At 45.6% G+C, this 20,010-nt stretch overlaps 2 protein-coding genes across 3 annotated transcripts; one reads left to right on the top strand and one right to left on the bottom strand.

Moving 5' to 3' along the window:
- Positions 1-426: 426 nt before the first annotated feature.
- On the bottom strand, positions 427-11,016 carry TMX2 (thioredoxin related transmembrane protein 2). 2 transcript variants are annotated; one of them, XM_058689065.1, is made up of 8 exons: positions 10,778-11,010; positions 3,544-3,604; positions 3,188-3,301; positions 2,858-2,934; positions 2,529-2,635; positions 2,035-2,100; positions 1,813-1,942; positions 427-1,307 (listed from the first exon to the last, which is right to left on the bottom strand). In XM_058689065.1, the coding sequence occupies exons 1-8, from the start codon at positions 10,964-10,966 to the stop codon at positions 1,161-1,163; spliced, it is 891 nt and encodes a 296-aa protein (XP_058545048.1). In that variant the 5' UTR covers positions 10,967-11,010; the 3' UTR covers positions 427-1,160. The 2 variants fall into 2 exon arrangements, with proteins under 2 accessions (XP_058545048.1, XP_058545049.1); XM_058689066.1 differs by lacking the exon at positions 427-1,307 and having other exon boundaries at positions 2,046-2,100; positions 10,778-11,016.
- A 336-nt stretch (positions 11,017-11,352) lies between these two features.
- On the top strand, positions 11,353-19,909 carry MED19 (mediator complex subunit 19). Its single transcript, XM_058689067.1, has 5 exons — positions 11,353-11,628; positions 17,292-17,548; positions 17,715-17,811; positions 18,130-18,224; positions 18,417-19,909. The coding sequence occupies exons 1-5, from the start codon at positions 11,361-11,363 to the stop codon at positions 18,483-18,485; spliced, it is 786 nt and encodes a 261-aa protein (XP_058545050.1). The 5' UTR covers positions 11,353-11,360; the 3' UTR covers positions 18,486-19,909.
- The last annotated feature ends 101 nt before the right edge of the window (positions 19,910-20,010 follow it).

The following is a 20,010-nucleotide window of genomic DNA, read 5'->3' as shown; positions in this document are numbered from 1 at the left end:
GGGGCTCCCTCGGCACAACCATTCTGCTCACGGTCGGGGGTGGGGAAGGGGAAAAAGTTCCCTGGGCACAACCGCTGCCCGCGGAGCGGGGTAAGGTACAGGCAGCACCCCGACCGAGCCACCGCACTTCGGGAGGATCGCCGACTAGGTAGCTCAGAAAACAAGCCGGGCTTCGCACAGGCCTTTCTGTAACCATCCGTCCGGTTAAAGAGCGTGCCCCACGCCCCACCTCCTCCTTGGGAACCCGCGCACCAATCCCAAACCAAACCCACAAACTAACGTGGCGAGGTCAGGACTCTAAGATTATGGAAACTAGTCTTCCCCAACTCTCCCGGATCCTGGGAACCAATGCCAGGCAGGTGAGGTACACACTTCCTCTGCAGTTGCCAGGCCTTTCTAATAGGCTAGGAACACACAAAGGCGCAATCAAAAGGAAATCCCAGTCTTTATTATTGAAAACCATCAACTGGGTGTTGGGAGTAGGTAGGAGACTAAGTGAAACCTCATACCTGCCCAAGGGCGGCTTTCTCCTGAGCCCCACCGTACAAAGGAACGTCTCAAACCTATTCCCTTTCCTCCCAAACTCCAAAAATTAGGGGGATTATTCAAAACTATCTCCAATGAGTAAACTCAGTGGTTAAAGGTTTCTCCTGGGGACCAATGACAAAGTTAGCCTTATTAATGAAGGCCACAGACCAAGCCAGAAATGCCTAAAGAAGTAAGGGTCCTTGAGGAAAAAATCCTAGTGCAGACTCCATACCTAGGCATTTTGTTAGGCTTAATATAATCTAGGCAGACTGTGCAGGTCCACTAAGAGGAAGGATGAAAACACCGCACGGTGGAGACATGTGAGTGGTGGACAGCAGCTGATACTCGGACCCAAGCTTGGAAGGCAAGCATTTCCTCCTCCATCATCAGAGATCTCTCCCTTCTTCCAGTGAAAGTTGGCCACAGCAGTGGAGGCCTTCCCAGAGGTGCCTGTCAATTCCCTGAAAGCCTCTTTAAAATCAGAAGCAGCACCCTGCCTGACTGAGGCAGAGCCAAAGGGGAAACATAAATAAGAGGCCCAGGCCTCAGGCAGGGCCTGTGGTTACAGAAGGGGCAGGGCCTCAAAGGTGGCAGGGCCTCAAAGGTGAGGAAGCACTGAGAAGGCAGGGATTCTATTTGTCCTTCTTGCTTTCCCCCTCTGGCACTTCCGTGGTGGTTGGGGCCACAGGCTGCTCCTCAGGGATGTGATCTCCAGCCTTTGATAGCTTCTTGGCCCTTTGATACAGCTCATTCAGGTTGAATTCTCGGATCACATTCTCCTGCACAAAAGAGGTGCACACATTAGGGTTCCAGTTGGAAAGGAGAGTTCTTACTAGGAAGTCAGAAATACTTAAACACAGTGTAGGAGAGAAGGAAGGAGAGGACAGAACCAACTCTAACCTAACTCTCCCTTTCTGGGTACTGGAAAAGTCAACCCTGTACAGTTAGTTAAGTACCTGTTATGCGACCATCACTGTACCAAGAATTACAGCTACACTTGTAATGTACTCTACGAAACAACCCTGTGATCCACAGGCCTACAGACTGGGTACGAGGGCCTTTGAGACTGAATCGTAACTAATAACGGTTCCCCAGTACTAGCAATTCTGGCACATGGGAGAAGCACAACAAATTTGCTGAATAAATTCATGAATTAAATCTGGTAATGAGTGCCCTCTCTCAAAACTAGGGGGCATGTGGCAGAGCCAGGAATCAGAGTGGAGCTCCAAAGCCTACCACTGTTCCACACCCTTCTCCAAACCGTTCGCTCACTCTTTCAGATACCTCAGAGAAGGTCCAAGAGACAGCTCGTCCTTTTTTGTCAATCTGGGGCCGCCGCATGACCTCCTTGCCACCTTGGAATAGGATCAGAGTAGGGAGTTGCTTGGTAAGGGGCGACGTGCTCACTTTGTACCTACAGGGCCCAGAAAGTACTCTGTAAATGCATCTGTCTACGTCACTTAAAGTGATTTATTGCTCAGACCCTCTGTCCAGGCCTTTACATACCGTGTACTAACATCAGTGTAGCGTCCAACGTCCACCTTCCCAAAATTTAGCCCTGTACAGTTGTACCTGAGAAAAATACATTATTTAACATAGTGAAAGAAGGGAATGGATCAAGGGAAGAAGTCCACATATTTGGGGTGGGGGGAGAAACGCCGTTAGCTGGGGCACCTGGGTGGCTCGCTCAGTGGGTTGAGTAACTGACTCTTGGTCTCTGCTCAGGTCATGATCTCTCAGTTTGTGAGTTCGAGCCCCCCATCGGGCTTTATGCCACCGTGCGGAGCCTGCATGGGATTCCCTCTCTCTCCCCCCCATCTCTTGCTTGTCCCCTACTTGCATGTGTGCATGCTTTCTCTCTCAAAATAAATGAGTTAACTTAAAAAAAAAAAAAAAAAAAAAGGCTTCGGTTGCAATGTGCAAAAATCAAGGCCAAAAACAATGAGAGGGAGAGTGTGGCACCTCAGTTCCCTTCCTCCCCCACCCTCTGCGGTACTCACTTGAGGGAGAGGTCAGCATAGATAGGAGCAAACGACTGGCAGTCATTAGACCAATTGGCAAAGAACTCCACGATCCAGGTGACCCTCCTGTCCCGCTCCAGCTCTTCCTGCCACACACAGGGAAGAAACAGTGAGCTGGACCACACGGGCTCCCGGGTCTGATTCCTCCCCCTGGCTTTCCCTCTCCCTGCACCGCTCCCTAGCTCTGGTAATGAACCGCAGGGCCCTTGACTTCCATTCTGAAGCACCGTTACTCCTCCTAGCGAGGAAAAAGCACAGAGATACAAGGTCACCCACGAGGGACCCAAGAAACAGGAAAGAGCACTCACATCAATGGTTTTGTCATTGAAGTACTTGATGTACTCAGGGCCCATATACAGGGGGGGCTTGCACGTCATCAGGAACACTAACCAGAAAAAAGATGTCAGAGGAAACATATAAGGCCTTCAGCAGGGGATTTACTTGCAAACCGACTCGAAGATTTCAGGCACCAAAGAATACACTTTGTGGACACACACAGACCATGGACATGTTTCTCTCTTCCTAAAGTTTCCGTAGATTCTTCTCACCTGAGCCACACACGTAGTTCATGAGGTACAACATACAGAAGAAGGGTATGTTTGGGGTCGGAACTCGGGTCCCACAACCAATCTCCTTACCTATGCAAAGTGTGATGTAAAGCAGGCCCATGCGAATATCCAGACGGAAGAAAAGAATTGCATTGGCCACTTTACTAAACATGAAGATGTTGCCTATATGTTGCTCCACAGTGACTGAAACACAAAGATGTCACAGGTCAGGCTGGGCTGCATACTCCTATATCCCGTTTGTCTCTCTTCCTGTGGTACTTTGGATTGGGAGAGGGGGGAGAGGATAAAAGTTCAAGATCAAATTCAGCCTTGGCGCGGAATGTGGGACTCCTTCACCAAATCATGCCCCTCGCATAAGAAGAATGAAAGCACGACCAGAGGGCATTAGTCCCACCTCGAGAAGCTGAGGTGCAGGCTACACTTACTAGATCTGCGGTTTTTCATCATCACAATGGCACTGAGGAACATCAGGATCTCTACTTCTCTCTGGAAGAGAACCAAAGTGACAGGAAATGCCATAAACAGAGATGATGTGGGTGGGGAAGGGAGCCAAAAAGGGAAGAAAACCCAGCAGAGCTCCACTCTGGGAATGGTGTCAGCAAAGACAGAAAAGAACCGGAGGGGCGCCTGGGAGGCTCAGTTGGCTGAGCATCAGTTGGTTGAGATTCTTGATTTCAGCTCAGGTCACGATGTCATGGTTCGTGGGTTCAAGCCCCGCCTTAGGCGTCTCTGCTCCAAGCAGTGGTCCTGCTTGGGAGTCTCTCTCTCAGCCTCTCCCCACCGCTCAAAATAAATAAATAAACATTAAAGAAAAGGGGAAAAAAAGGAAATAACTGCAGTCAGCTAAGATGTAGTGGGAAAACCACCAGTCAGGGTCCACCCCTGCCGCAAACTGGCTGGTGTCTTTCAGCAGATCACTTAACCTCTGAGCTTTGGTTTCCTTGATGGAACTGTATCTATTTGTTCAAATATCTAGTAATATCTATTATTGTGAGGATTAAATGAGATAATGGGTATGAAAGAGTTGCATAAAGCCTGGTACCATATAAAACTGTAAGACAGGGGTGCCTGGGTGGCTCAGTCAGTTAGGTATCCAACTTTGGCTCAGGTCATGATCTCACCATTCGTGAGTTTGAGCCCTGCACTGGGCTCTGTGCTGACAACTCAGAGCCTGTTTGGGATTCTTTGTCTCTCTCTCTCTCTCTCTCTCTCCCTCTCTTTCAAAAATAAGTCAATAAAAAAAAAAAACTGGGGGTGCCTGGGTGGCTCAGTTGACTAAGCGTCTTCGCTTACCTCGGCTCACAGGTCATGATCTCGCGGTTCATGAGTCTGACCCCTGCATCGGGGCTCTGGTCTGACAGCTCAGAGCCTGGAGCCTGCTTTGGATTCTGTGTCTCCCTCTCTCTCTTCCCCTTCCCTGTTTGTGCTGTCTCTCTCCATCTCAAAAATAAATAAACATTAAAAACAATTTTTTAATAAAAAAAATTAAATAAAAATGTAAAAACTGTTAAGAAAATATAACCAACTCAGCGTGACCCTGGCAGAATAAAACTTTTCCAGGGAAACCTTCTCTGTAATATTTCATTAATAAAGTATTTGGCTATTTCATTTGGGCGGGGGGGGGGGGGGGGGGATGATTGCTTATGTTAAATCATTCCTCCCCATTCAACAATCATAGTGATAATCCAAGCACCTTTGACCGAATTTGAAAGCTGGCAGAGACCTCAGAGCTTCAGAAGCCCTTTTTCAGGATCCTGGGCTCCCAGTTCTTTCTCACTTTCTCAACTGGAAGGTCTGTGAGACAGACAATTATCACAACAAAGAAACAAACAAGGTAATTTCAAAGAGTAAAGACCACAGTGAAGAATAACAAGGACCATGTGAGAGAAAGCATGGGAGGCAGGGCAACTAGAGCTTGGATGGTCTGAGAGGGCTTCCAGACCTTTCTGTTTACAACACAGGTGCCCAAATCACTATTTCAGACAGAGCTAATCAACTGTGATTTACAGCTGGGATTCAGGGACCTCTTAGGTCCTGGATTTTTAGCATCAATCTCCAACAAAAAGTAACTGACTTTAGAAAGAGACCTGTAAAGTAGGGGTCAGGGAATATAACAGACCCTACTAAATCATCCTGAGCAGAAAGGAGCAAGTTTTCACAAATGGAATTGGGTTAGAATTGGGACTTAGCAAATATGGAAAAATGAACTTAAAAAAAAAAAAAAAAAAAAGGACTGTGGTCTAGCAGGAGAACAAAGATAGGACTGTAAGGAATATTCTCTGAAAACAGAGTGGGTCAATGGCAAAGACTGGCTATGTATACTCCAAACCAGTTTCTCTTTCCTCCTGGGCGTACTTGGCAGTGAGATGCTCTCTGTCCACCTGCACCTAAGTAGAACTGTGCACCAGTACTCCTGAGTGGCGCGTGAGTGGAAGCGATGTGCCATGTCTGTGCCAGGCAGTAAGAAAGCATGTGGCCTTGCATTCAGCCTTCTGTCTTGTCTGCTGGCTGGATGATGCAAGGATGACCATAAGGCAACAGAGTGAGACTGGGGTTCCAGACCAACAATGCAAAGCGGCTGCCCCTTTAGTTGTTCTGCCTGCTTGTTCCCAGTTTTAAACCTTTTATTATGGAAAGTTGCAAATACACACAAAAGTAGAGAGGACACTAAAAGGTAGCGGAATTTGCCACCCCAAAATATGCTACTTTCAATTATTCTGCGTAATAATTTTGGACTGACAAGCAATTAAGAATAGATGTAAGAAAAGCTCCTTGGGACGCCTGGGTGGCTCAGTAGGTTAAGCGTCCGACTTCAGCTCAGGTCATCATCTCACAGTTCATGAGTTCGAGCCCCGCCATCAGGCTCTGTGCTGACAGCTTAGAGCCTGGAGCCTACTTCAGATTCTGAGTCTCCCTCTCTCTGCCCCTCCCCCACTCGCACTCTGTCTCTCCCTCTCTCTCAAAATTAAACACTAAAAACATTTTTTAAAAAATGGGGGGCCTGGGTGGCTCAGTTGGTTAAGCATCCAACTTCAGCTCAGGTCACGATCTCATGGTTCATGAGTTCGAGCCCCGCATCAGGCTCTGCGCTGACAGTTCAGAGCCTGGAGCCTGTTTCAGAGTCTGTGTCTCTCTCTCTCTCTGCTCACACTGTCTCTCTCAAAAATAAATAAACATTAAAAAAAATTTTTTTTTAATTAAAAAAAAAAAAGAGATAGGAAAAAATTAAAAGAAAAGCTCCTTGCCCTCCCTCTCTGTGTCTAAAAGCAGGACATAAATTTTTAAAGGTGTTCCTCCAACCCTCTCTACCAGGAAGGACAAAAGTTAATCAACGGAGACAATTTTAGACCCTATCAGCCTGGAGACAGCACCAGAGGAACCTAACATAACTAATGGGACTTTATCTACCATTAGTTTACCTTCCCACAGTTTGCCGCCCTTTGAAGCCTAAAAGTTCTTTCCTTTGTCCGGTCATTTCTCCAAAAATGTATTACTCTTTGTTGAGCCAGAGTTCTTTTTTTTTTTTTTTTTGAAAAATTTTTAATGTTATTTATTTTTGAAAGAGAGAGAGAGAGACAGAGACAGAGAGACAGAGCATGAGCGGGGAAGGAGCAGAGAGAGAGGGAGACACAGAATTCGAAACAGGCTCCAGGCTCTGAGCCGGCAGCACAGAGCCCAATGCGGGGCTTGAACCCACAAACTGTGAGATCATGACCTGAGCTGAAGCTAGACACTCAACTGAGCCACCCAGGCACCCCTATAAGCCAGAGTTCCAATCCACTTCTGAGTTAATTCATTTTCCCTGGGTATCTCCATGTACACGAGGTATACATATGAATAAACTTTATCTTTTAACTGCTTTTATTTTTTTTTAAGTAGGCTGCATGCCCAGCACAGAACCCAAAATGAGGCTTGAACTCATGACCCCGAGATCAAGACCTGAGCTGAGATCAAGAGTCAGATGCTTGAGCCATCCAGGAGCCCCCCTCTTGTTTTCAATCTGTCTTTTATTACAGGGGTCTCAGCTAAGACCTCAAAAAGGTAAAGAAAACTAATTTTCCACCCCTACAATACTTTAATAAATCCCTACTACTCAGATTTAACAGTAATGTTTTGCCAAAACGGTTCCATTTCACCTATGCTACCCACTTGTTTTGGAGAAACTTAAAGCAAATTCTAACTATTATCATTTCATCTGTAAATACTTCAGTGTGTATCTCTTACAGATAAAGACTTCTGTTTTTTTTTTTTTTTTTTTAAGGAACCCTTTTTTTTTTAAGTTTTGTTTTTTTTTAAGTAATCTCTACACCCAACATGGGGCTTAAACTCACAACCCCAAAACCAAGAGTTGCATGCTCTTCCAACTGAGCCTGCCAGGCTCCCCAGGACTTCTCCTGCTTTTCTTTCTTTCTTTTTTTTTTTTAATTTTTTTTTTCAACGTTTTTTAATTTATTTTTGGGACAGAGAGAGACAGAGCATGAACGGGGTAGGGGCAGAGAGAGAGGGAGACACAGAATCGGAAACAGGCTCCAGGCTCCGAGCCATCAGCCCAGAGCCTGACGCGGGGCTCGAACTCACGGACCGCGAGATCGTGACCTGGCTGAAGTCGGACGCTTAACCGACTGCGCCACCCAGGCGCCCCACTTTCTTTTTTTTTTTAACAAACCAAAATAGCATTGTCATATCTAACACAATTAATAATTCCTTACTGTCATTTACTACTTGGTCCTTATTCATATGATCCCAGTTATCTCAAACTGTCTTTCTACAGTTGCTTGTTCAAATAAGGAACAAGCAAGGAAGGTCCACACAGTACATTTAGCTGATGTGCTTCTCTGGCCTTCCTTTATCTCTAAAGGTTATCTATTCTTTCTTTTTACCCTAGGCTATGTATCTATTGAAAACACGCATCCAGGCGCCTGCGTGGCTCAGCAGATTGGCTGAGCGTCCCACTTGGGCTCAGGTCATGATCTCGAGGTTTGCGAGTTTGAGCTGCTCACTGGGCTTGCCGCCATCACTGCGGACAAGCAGAAGCCTGCTTCGGAGCCTTTGCCCCGCTCCCCCCACCTCTCCCCTGCGCCCCTCCTCCACTCTTGAGAGCTCTCTCTCTCAAAAATAAACAAACATTTAAAAAAAAAAAAAAAAAGATAGTCATATGAACTGTCAACTTTCCCACTTTCTGGATTTGGCTGTTTGCAAACTGATGGTATGTGTTCTTCTGATGATGATTTTCTATCCACTGTGTTTTTTATAAAGTGGCAATGAAACCTAGAGGCTTGCATACAATGAAATCCATGTCTTTTGCAAGAAATACGTCATTGGTGGAGTATCTAGCACCACCTTCGGCATCCCTTTAGAGATGGTTTTAGCATCCACAGATGATCGTTGCCTAGGTTTATTATTCCATTAGGGGTTGCTACCTGTTTTTTGGTTGGTTGACTGGTTTTTTTAGTAAGCTCTATGCCCAACATACAGCTTGAACTCACAACCCTGAGATCAGGTGTCGTATGCTCCACAGACTGAGCCAGCCAGGCATCCTTGCTAAATGATTTTTAAATTCTATCAGTCCTTCTGTATTTATTAGCTCAAATTTGTCTATTAAGAAGTCAACATTCCCTTAGCAATTATTTGGGTACTCTGGAAGACAATATATACAGAAAATGCAAAATGATTGATTCTTTCCTTTTATTTAATAAAACAGAAATAAACTTTTGTTAAGTCACTGAAAATCTGAGGTTTACTTTTTTAGAAAATATTTTATTTATTTTTGGGAGAACAAGGTGGGGAGGATCTGACCCCGGCTCTGCACTGACAGGCTGACAACAGCGAGCCGGATGTGGGGCTCGAACTCACAACCCGTGAGATCACTACCTGAGCTGGAGTCCACACTCAACTGACGAGCCACTCAGGTGCCTCTTATTATTTATTTTTATTTAGCTGTTATTGCTAACATTATTTACCTTAATACCCTAACTTCTCAGTCACCAAGGTAAATCAGTAAAACATGGGTTTTCCAGGAAAACAAACACTGGCTATAAACTCTAAGTAAAAAAAAAAAAAAAAAAAAAAAAAATCTATTAGAGAAATAGTAAAATACAAAACCTCCAGTATTTTGCATATTATTAAAGGAGAGTATACAAAGAAATTAGTTCTATAAAAGGTCCCTACACTTATTAAAATCTTTGCTACTACCCACTTATGTCTTGTATCTTTGAGTCCCATTTTGGTTAAGTCAGTATAGAATACAGTGGTCCTCCCTTATCTGTGGTTTTAGTTACCTGTGGTCAACCTCAGTCGGGAAACACATCATCCTCTTTCTGACTTATCAACAGAAGGTCAATAGTAGCCTAATGCTATGTTACAGTGACTATGACATTCACCTCACTTCATCTCACCTCCCTTTATCATCCGATATCATCATCAGAAGGATGAGTATAGTATGGTAAGATATTTTAGGGGAGGGAAAGAGAGAGAGAGACCACATTGACGTAACTTTTATTACATTATATTGTTATACATGTCCTATTTTATCATTATTGTTGTTAATCTCTTACTGTACCTAAATTGTAAATTAAACCTTACCAAAGATATATATGTATAGGACAATCCATCATATATATAGGGCTCCATGCTATCCAGAGTTTCAGGGAACCACTGGGGGTCTTGCAATGAATATTTACTCCCCACTCGCCTCAGATATACAGGGGAGGGGGACAGATGGACTACTGTATTAGATAAAAATAGGATCTTCTAAAGTAGCATGGGTACACTTGAGCTAATTAGGAACACTAAGGACAGAGGAAACATGAATGAGTAAACAAGGAATGGAGGACAAAAATAAGGAGTGGGTTCTGGTAAAGGTCAAGACTCATTTGGGGGTCTGAGAAAAAGACAAAACCCCAGGTTGACCCTCCTCCCTCAAAACACAGCTGCTGTTGTACAGAGCGGAGAGCTTCAAGTCATTTTTCTGAGCGGTCTCTCCTCTCCTACTCAGGAAGTACAGCAAGAGGCTTGAGATAGATTTCTTTACAATTTTTTTTTTTTTTTCTTTACAATCCCTTTTTAACAGACCTAACAACTGTGTTCATTTTTACATCCCGAGGACGCAGGGCAGTGCCCAGCAGATAGTGCCCACTGTGGAAATATTAATTGGACTAAGAAACGGCTGATAAGAGCGTGCAGGTGCTATGGCCAAAACAGTGGTTTCAAGTCGCAATCACTCACTAGCTGACTCACTAGTGATTAGTTTGGCAACTCGCCTAACCACGCCGAGATCAACTTCTTCATCAATAAAACGTGAATACTACTACCCGCCTTGTTTATTTCACTGGCTCGTCAAGAGACTTTACATAATGGGCAGCCCTGTAAAACACTGTAAATGTGTAGAGTTTGGGTACGGCTGTTGGCCAGCAGGAATGCTGAGACAGAACCAGGACTCAAGAACACTAAGAGCTAGCCTGCTGTGCAGGATATCCTGTTTTCCCGTCTTAATTAAACATGAAGTGGTTTAGGCTCGATGATGGTCCAGGCCCTACATTCTAACAATCCGTAGGTCCGCTACAGGCTGGGAACCTCAGGTATCCTCAAAAAGGTGAACCTCGAGGCTCCCGCATGCAACCGCTGGGGACAGGGACAGTCAAGGTCGCGGGGTCCGCTCACCCAGTCAAAGTCACACGGGTTGCCGTCTTCGCGTTGCGTGGGGAGACTGTTGCAGAGAGGAGGTAGCTTCCTCACGAGTAGGAATGCAGCAGAAAGCAGGGCTGACAGGAGATAGTAAGGTCGGGCCAGCCAACGTGAAAGTCGTGGCACCGAATACACCAGAGCAATTAAAGGTGCGAGGACCGCCATCTTCCCGGCCCTTGCGGCGCCCGCCGCTCTTCAGCGTCTGTAGGTCCGGCCCCGCCTCTCTCACCATTGAGACTGCCATTGGGCCTAGTCTCGGATGCACCGCCTCTGTGCCCGGAAGTAGATCTCTCATTGGACGCTGCTGCAGGTAAGCAATTAAAAGGGATTTAACACCTTATTGGTCGATCTAGCTGTCGCTTTTTCCACTTAAGCCATTTTATTGGATATGCGACTGTCCCGAACGGAGAACTACAGAGAAGAATTTAATTAGGTTAGATAGCACTTCCTGAACGTTCTCATAAAGCGACGGAAGTAGTTGCCGGAAAAAGGTAGGCGGAACACCCAATGAAAAGCGGCTCCTGAGGAAGGGGGCGGGACACCGTGAAAGGATTGTCCAATGAAAACTACCGACGCCAGAAACCGGGACAGGGCCGGGGTGGAGGAGACGATGGAGAATTTCTCGGCGCTGTTCGGAGCTCAGGCTGACCCACCACCGCCCCCAACCGCACTCGGCTTCGGACCAGGGAAGCCACCACCTCCGCCTCCCCCTCCTCCGGGCGGGGGCCCCGGCACGGCCGCGCAGCCAACCTCGGCCACGGCCCCGCCCGGCGCCGACAAGTCAGCGGCTGGTTGTGGTCCCTTCTACCTAATGCGGGAGCTGCCAGGTGAGTACTAGGCCCGGCCGAAAGCAGCCAATCAGATCATAGTGAGGAGATGATGGGCGTGGCTCTCAGCCGGCTGGCGGAGGTGTTAGGTAACCTAGGCAACGCGTGCCAGGACCTTGGAGCTCAAAGTGAGTCGGAAGGGGTCTGAGGATTCCCACCCCTTTGGATGAGTGACGTGAGTTTTTGGCAGGGATTGGGAGGTGGCAGAGAATAAATTTCCGTGACCTTTCACACCATATCTGGCTCTGTACCTGATACTGGTTCATGGTTGCCTAAAGATTATCCAGAATTTGAGTTTGGAACTCGACAGTCCTCATTTAACATCCCTGCAGACCTAAGGTTTTCCAAATCTGCCACAAACTTGCTGTTGGTTTGAGGCATGTTGCTGTCCTACTCAGGGGCTACACATTTCCTTATCTGTCCGAAGGAACGATTAGAAGTGAACCAAAAATTTGCTTTGCTGGAGCACCTACTATGTACCAAGTACTGTTCTAAATGCGTTAAGGTTCAGCTGTGAATAGGGTTGACAAGATCTTTGCCTTTTCTGGAGTTTACATTTCAGAGGAGGAGGCACAGAGTACCCTAGATAACATCAGATAATGGTTAGTGCTAACAGGAAAAAAACTGGTAAAGAACTGAGGAGGCGAAACTACTTTAGCTAGAGTGATCAAAGAAGCCCTCTCTGAGTAGATAATTTCTGAGCTTAAATGTAAAGAGTCAGCCATGTGTGAGGGGGAGAGCTAAATCAAGATGCAAGAAACGAGGTCAGAAGCCCTGCTGTGGGGGAAAAGCTTGGAATATCTGAGAGTCAGAAGACCAGCTGGACTCCAGTGAAGGTTCAAGGGAAAGAGTTACAGGAGGTGAAGGTGAGAAGGGCAGGCAGAGGACTTTGATCTGAAGTTCAGGGGGAGCCATTTTATTTGTTTGTTTTTTAGTACTCTCTATACCCAACATGGGGCTCAAACTCATGACCTGAGATCAAGAGTCGCATGCTCTACTGACTGAACCAGCCAGGCGCCCCTCAGGGGGAGCCATTTTCACACAGGAAAGTGACATGATCTAATTGTTTTAATCACTCAAGCTGCTACATTAAGAATGGAAAGTGGAGGTGGGGGAAAGTGGGGAAGTCAGTCAGAAGTTACTGCTTAGTAGTCCAGGAAAGAGACCACGGTTTGGACTAGGCAGTAGCAGTGGAGGAGAGAAGTGAACAGATAGATACAGGATAAATGTTAGGGGTGGAGCTTATAGGAACGAAGGATCGAATATAAAAGTAGAGAGGAGGGGCACCTGGGTGGCTCAGTAGGTTAAGCTTCCATCTCTTGGTTTCGGCTCGGTCCTGATGTCACGGTTTGTGGGTTCGAGCCCCTTCAGGCTCCACGCTGACAGTGCAGAGCCTGCTTGGGATTCTGTGTTCCTCTCTTTCTGCCCCTGCTCTGCTCATTCTTTTTCTCTCAACTAAAAACTAAAACTAATGAGAATAATAAGAAGAAAATGTAAAAAAAAATAAATAAATAAGTCTTTAATAAAAGTAGAGAAGAATTGAGAATACTTGTAAATCTCTGGCTTGAATAATTGGGTGGTTGGTAGTGCTGAGACCAAGAAGGAACAAGTTTGAGAAGGTGGAAATCAAGAGTCATTTTGGACGTGTTCAATCTCCCAAGTGTCTTTTTTTTTAATGTTTATTTTTGAGAGAGAGTATGTATGTGCGTGAGTGGGGGAGGAACAGAGAGAGAGGGGGTCAGAGGATCCGAAGCGGGCTTGAAGTTGACAGCAGCCAGCCGGATGTGGGGCCTGAATTCACTGTGAGATCATGACCTGAGCCGAAGCCGGATGCTCAACTGACTGAGCCACCCAGGTGCCCCTCCCAAGTTGCCTTTCAATTCCTCCCAAGTCCTACTGCTACATCTAGAGTTGAGAGAAATAATAATGCATATTGGTACAGTGCCTTGAAGTTCACAATGCAGTTATATACATATGTAATAGAGTTTAATACTTAGAATAGCCCTTTCAGGGCCCCCTGGGTGCCTCAGTCGGTTGAGCATCCAGCTCTTGGTTTTGGCTCAGGTCATGATCTCACAGTTCATGAGTTCTAGCCCTGCATCAGGCTGTCTGCTGTCGGCACAGAGCCTGCTTCGGATCCTCTCTCCCCTTCTCTGCACCTCCCCCGCTCGTGCTGTCAAAAATAAACATTTAAAAAAAAAAAAAAGCTGTTTGAGGTAGGCATTTTATAGCTGGAAAAAAAAAAATTGAAGCACAGAGAGATTGACTTTCCTTTGGTTAGTGGTCGATGTCTACCAGAAGTTTCTCCAACCTTATCTATTCTGATGGTACCTGTTTGTATCAGTCAGTTGATAGAGATATTGAATAGGTTTTGGGCAAATGCTGGGTATGTAGGAAGTGGGGTATGTGGTGAGAAGGGGAGAGAACTAATATGTCTAGTCCTTGCTTTTTTTAAAAAATGTTTTTGATGTTTATTTATTTTTGAGAGAGAGAGAGAAAATGAGTGGGGGAAGGGCAGAAAGACAGGGAGACACAGAATCTGAAGCAGGCTCCAGGCTCTGAGCTGTCACCACAGAGCCCGACATGGGGCTCAAACCCACAAAACATGAGATCATGACCTGAGCTGAAGTCTGGCGCTTAACTGACTGAGCCACTCAGGCACCCCTAGTCCTTGCTTTTAGAGAGCTTATTTTACTTAGGGATATAAAATACGTGGTTTAAGGATAGTGTCTATATTACTTGTCAAGGCTAATCTCATTACTTTGTGGTCCTGCCTCACATACAACTAACAACTACACGATGGGGGGCCCTGGTTGGCTCAGTAGGTAGAACATGCAACCCCTGATTTTGGGGTTGTGAGTTCAAACCCCACGTTGGGGGTAGAGTTTGCTTTAAAAAAAAAAAACAAAACAAAAAAACCCCAGAAACTACATGATGGTTTTAAAAATGTTTACTATCCAAAATGACAGAAAGAGTTGTCACTTGAGCCAGACCTGGAAAATTCATATTGGTGAAGAAAACTAGAAAAGATGGTCTTATAATTACATCAGTATAAAAACAAATTTCCTAAAAGGAAACAAAATGAGCGTGTTTTTCAGGAGATGATGAGACTCATTTGGATGGATCAGAATTTGGCACAGGGGAGTAGTGGTTGATCACACCCCAAAGCTTACAGTAAGATATGTTTTATCGTGAGTGCCAAAGGAATTTGAGCTTTTTCCTTAGGGTAATAGTACATCATTGAGATTTTTGAACTGCGTAGTACTGCTTCTAAAAATATCTGGAGAATATGGGTGCCATGTATTGAAACAGAGAAGCCATGAGTGAGGTGGGGAGTATTTAGAGTTTAAAAAGATGAATCTGGGGGCGCCTTGCTGGCTCAGTCAGAAGAGCATCCAGGGGTGCCTGGGTGGCTCAGTTGGTTAAGCATCAGACTTTGACCTAGGTCATGATCTTGCCATTCCCAAGTTCAAGCCCCACGTCAGGCTCTGTGCTGACGGCCCAGAGCCTGGATCCTCCTTCAAATTCTGTGTCTCCCTCTCTCTCTGCCCCTCCCCCACTCATGCGGGCTCTCTCTCTCTCTCTCTCTCTCTCTCAAAAATAAATAAATGTTAAAAAAAAAAAATTTAAAAAAGAAGAGCATCCAATTCTTGATGTTGGGGTTGTGAGTTCGAGGCCCACGTGGGGCATAGAGATTACTTAAAAATTTTCAAATCTTAAAAAAAATTTTTTTAATTCAAAATTAAAAAATGAATCTGCATGAAATTGACTAAGAGGAAGTTGGAAATGCAAGATTAGTTTTTAGGAGGGGAGTCAGGGCTGGAGGGAGAGATTTATAAATCACCTTCGTGGAACTGACAGTCAAAACGGGAAGTTGGGTGGACGCGTAAAGTGTTCCAGAAAAGCAGGAGTGCCTTCTCACCTCAACCTTGAGCATGACCACCTGGAAGAGGAGAGCCGACCGGGGCGGGTGGGGAAAGCAGGGCACTCTTATGGCAGGAGGCAGTGCCTAGTTTTGAGGAGCAGTACTGTGGCACTGAGTCCCCTGCTGTTACAGTAGACCACTCCTGAAATGTTTGGCATGAAAAAGAAAAAAGGGAAGAAGGTAGGGCCTAGGGGTATGGAGGGGAAAATACCTTGCTCACTTAATAGTTACTGAGCACTGAAGTGTGTACTGTGTTGGGCACCAGCGACACAGGTATGAACAGGAAAGACCTGGTCTCGGCCCTCAGGGGACTCCCGGTTCAGAGCCAGAGTTTTTCCAAGTGAATGATTATGAACAAGCCACTCTTGTCATTTGTATTCTTCGTGTTCGTCATAACCGTAGATGAAACTGTAGGCAGGCTAGACAGCTCCACCCTTGCCTCTAGATCCTTACTACATTACTAATAAGTTTCTATTCTTTGAAAAAGGTCAGCCGTGCAATATTTGTACTGATAGTGCCTTGCATCTATAGAATATACTTTTCAATGTTTTCATTTAAACCTTGAAAAAAATTAAGTGTGCTTAAGAGAGCTGTTACCCCACTCCAGAGATAAGAGGAAACTGAGGCATAGAGTATGACTAGGATGAGAATCCTGTTTGCTCAGCTGCTAATCAAACATTTCTTTTTTCTAGGCAAAGCATTATACTTTAATTAGGAAGAATAGAGACGGTGGTAACAAGTTAGGCAGCAGTAGCTTAAAAAAAAACCCATTTATTCCCTATGTAATTAGTGGTTCTTGCTATTTAAAAAAAAAAAGGGGTCCTTGGGGCGCCTGGGTGGCGCAGTCGGTTAAGCGTCCGACTTCAGCCAGGTCACGATCTCGCGGTCCGTGAGTTCGAGCCCCGCGTCAGGCTCTGGGCTGATGGCTCGGAGCCTGGAGCCTGTTTCCGATTCTGTGTCTCCCTCTCTCTCTGCCCCTCCCCCGTTCATGCTCTGTCTCTCTCTGTCCCAAAAATAAATAAAAAACGTTGAAAAAAAAAAAAATTTAAAAAAATTAAAAAAAGGGGTCCTTGACCAGAGACATGCAAGCCATTGGGTCATATTTGGCCCTTACCTTGCTTCTAGTTGAGCTCTGAGGTAACATCCTGCTGGTGTCAGAGAGTATAATTTCTCGCTGTGAAAAGCACTTGGAACTGTGTTTAGCCTGGAGTAAGTGACTACTGCGGTGAGTGCAAGGAGGGGAGAGTGTCTCCTTCATTGGGGAAGAACAATTTCCATGTGCCCTGTTTGGATTTTTGCCGACTTTTCTCCTTCCCATTCCAACCTACCCTACCATTCTACAGTAGTATATTTTTTAGTGTTTATTGTATGTTATTTCATTTTGCTGTTTTTTACTTTAAAAATAAATTTAAATCTTTGTAATGCTCACCTAAAAGATTCTTTACAGTCCTTCACTTTCCCTGTGGGGTTCTTAAAAAAATTCTTCAGGGCGCCTGGGTGGCCCAGTCGGTTAAGTGACCGACTCTTGATTTCGGCTCAGGTCATGATCTCACGGTTTCATGAGTTCGAGCCCCACATCGGGCTCTGCACGCTGACCGTGCACAGAACTTGCTTGAGATTCTCTCTTCCCCTCCCTCTCTGCCCCTCCCCTGCTCGCGTGCTCTCTCTCAAATAAATTAAAAAAAATTTCTCTTGGGACTGATTTTTTTGTTGTTGTTCTTCTCCCTGTGTCCTCTAGGTAGCACTGAGCTGACAGGCAGCACCAATCTGATCACACACTACAACCTGGAACATTCCTATAATAAATTCTGTGGGAAGAAGGTGAAGGAGAAGCTAAGTAACTTCCTGCCTGACCTGCCAGGGATGATTGATCTGCCCGGTTCCCATGATAACAGCAGCCTCCGCTCCCTCATTGAGAAGCCCCCTATTCTTGGTGGCTCTTTTAATCCTATCACAGGGACCATGCTGGCTGGCTTTCGCCTCCACACTGGCCCGGTGAGTCCCCTCCTGGGGAGGAAGAAGGCACATGGGGAGGCCTGAAAGGCATGGAGGTGGTTTTTCTGTCCAAGTCTGTTCCTTCATAACTTACTGAGCGGAACAGATGATGGGAGCAGGGGATCTCCTCCCTCTTCTCACCTGGACCTTCCTTTGCTTCCTTCAGTTGCCAGAGCAGTGTCGTCTGATGCATATTCAGCCTCCCAAGAAGAAGAATAAACACAAGCACAAACAGAGCCGTACCCAGGATCCTGTCCCCCCAGGTAAGAAGCAGTTCTGTTCAAAGCCAGAAAACCTGGATCTGGTTGGACCTTCCTCAGTTAAAAGGCCAGAGAGGTTCCTTACACAGCCCTGGACTCCCAAATTCTCCTGAAACTGATCTAAAGGTAATTAGTGTTCCTTGCAAGTAGGTCTCCTGGGCAAGTAAAAACCTGGAACTGTGCTTTAGCAGTGCCTCCCTATGCTTTCTGGCCGCTACAAGAACAGCAGTTGCCCTTGACTAGGTTTTCCTGTGGTCTTTTGAGTTCCTAGCAGTAAGGAATTTTGAGCTCTGCAGGTGATAAGCACATACTCTCCTACAGAAACGCCATCTGATTCTGATCACAAGAAGAAGAAAAAGAAAAAAGAGGAGGATCCTGAACGGAAGAGGAAGAAGAAAGAGAAGAAGAAAAAGAAGGTAGGGTAGGGGCCTGTTGCTGCAGCCCCCCGGAATCCCCCCACTTCACCCCGCCCCCAGTAGGCCTTTGCCTCAGCTTGGACCCAGGATTGAAAACTCAGGGCACATCGGTTTTTTCCTGTACAGCCCTGATCAAGGCCAAGGCTACTTCCTAGTTGTTCTTACCCTTCCTTCCTTCCTTGTCTTCCCCAGAACCGACACAGCCCAGACCACCCAGGCGTGGGCAGCTCTCAGGCCAGCAGCAGCAGCAGCCTCCGCTAACAGGGCTCTACCAGAATGGGTTTTCCTGCCTGACAAAAGCTGCCTTCCAGGCTCGGACACTGCCTTGGGAGCATCCCCTGCAACCGGGACAGAAGCCAGCTCCTGCTGTGCTTGACTGAGATTAACGCATTATATGACAGAAGGGCCATGCTTTTGTTAAGGCTCAGCCCGGTTGGCTTTCTCACGGACCTCTCTTCCTCTCCCAGGAAGCTTTCTTTTCATCTCTTTTGTGCAATTGGTCTGATTTAGGACATTGTCTCATTTGTTAGGGTTTTTCTTTTTTTTGAAAAAAAATTTACATTTATCAAACTGGGTGAACTGTGGCTGCCTATTAAGAGGTAAGTGCCTTTCTGTGTGAGTCAGGGTTTAAGCCAAGGCATTCAAAGATCAGAGCGAATTTGGGTCTTATCATTATGTTATCTCATTAGCAGGCAGGGAAACCACCAGAGTAAGATCTGGGAGCATGGTCACAAGTGAGGCAGAGCTTGCTAATACCTGTCCACAGCAGACACACATAACACTCTGCCCACAGTGTTGAGAACCAAGCACCTGGATGAGGAGGCTCCAACTGAAGAGTTAATCCAGTTAAGTCTCAACTGTCTTCTGAGTCAATCTTGCATTGAAACAGAGTTGCCAACTGAAAAAGCACCCACAGTCACCAGTGTAGTTCAACAAGGTTAATTCCTGGTCAAGCCTCTGATTTTTTTTTTTTTTTTTTTTAAATAAACCTCTGGCAAGCAAAGGTAAATGTTCTTCTCGTCTTCATAGGAGTCTCTGAACTGCCTCATTCCTTAATTAAGACAATTAAATTATTTGGCTGATTCGAAAACATTTCTAAGCTAAGATAGCAACAAAAAGGCAGCCTAAACCAGCAAAATGTAATAGAAAACCCAAGCTAATATAATCTGACTTTAAATAAACTTGACACAGAAGAGTTAAAATCTGTTGCCATGAGCCAGGGTTGTTACTTAGATCAGTAGGTGGAAAACCACTCGTTCAGCGAGTTTTAATCTAGGATATCAGAGCAAGAGCGTATATACTTAAGTCATGGACAGCGAAAATAATGGGTTCTGGTCAATTGCTGGAGATTTAGTATCTGAGGAGGCCTATTTAAAACTAGGGCACAGCCTTTTTGCTTCTGACAAACAGAAGAGACAAAGTGAGATACCAAATTAAAGTGCCAGCCATATCCATCCAGTCAGTCCGCCTCTAACAGGCTTTTTCATCCCTCGATCATCCACTGTCTCACCTTTGGCTACATCCAAAAAGGGCTTTACTTTCCAGAGACAAAATTCTGTATTAAAGAACTGTGGCAGTCAAGATTCTCTAAGCTTTGAAATGACCAGGAGTTTTGACGGTCACAAAAGACTTTTCAGGAATTTTTAAATTAAATCACCAAAATAAAAACAGGACCTGTCCTGTAACGTTTCAAGTAGTTATTTTCACTATAGTCCTGCCTAAAGGTGAGCCAGGACAAGAGAAGCTTATGAGGTTTTCTTTGTAACTTCCCACCAGAGACCATTCA

Source organism: Neofelis nebulosa, chromosome 10, assembly GCF_028018385.1.
Source record: "Neofelis nebulosa isolate mNeoNeb1 chromosome 10, mNeoNeb1.pri, whole genome shotgun sequence".
NCBI classification, from domain to species: Eukaryota; Metazoa; Chordata; class Mammalia; order Carnivora; family Felidae; genus Neofelis; species Neofelis nebulosa.
The sequence above is the reverse complement of the archived record's forward strand: the minus strand, read 5'-3'. Positions and strand labels throughout refer to the sequence as shown.

Bases quoted from the DNA above. Each gene is read 5' to 3' on its own strand.
- TMX2 (XM_058689065.1), bottom strand. From the start codon at position 10,966: ATGGCGGTCCTCGCACCTTTAATTGCTCTGGTGTATTCGGTGCCACGA. The intron at 3,605-10,777 runs GTGAGCGGACCC...GTTCTCTTCCAG, and splicing joins ACCCGTGTGACTTTGACTGG to AGAGAAGTAGAGATCCTGAT. The intron at 2,935-3,187 runs GTAAGGAGATTG...TTTTCTGGTTAG, and splicing joins TTACATCACACTTTGCATAG to TGTTCCTGATGACGTGCAAG.
- MED19 (XM_058689067.1), top strand. From the start codon at position 11,361: ATGAAAACTACCGACGCCAGAAACCGGGACAGGGCCGGGGTGGAGGAG. The intron at 17,549-17,714 runs GTGAGTCCCCTC...TGCTTCCTTCAG, and splicing joins TTCGCCTCCACACTGGCCCG to TTGCCAGAGCAGTGTCGTCT. The intron at 17,812-18,129 runs GTAAGAAGCAGT...ACTCTCCTACAG, and splicing joins CCAGGATCCTGTCCCCCCAG to AAACGCCATCTGATTCTGAT.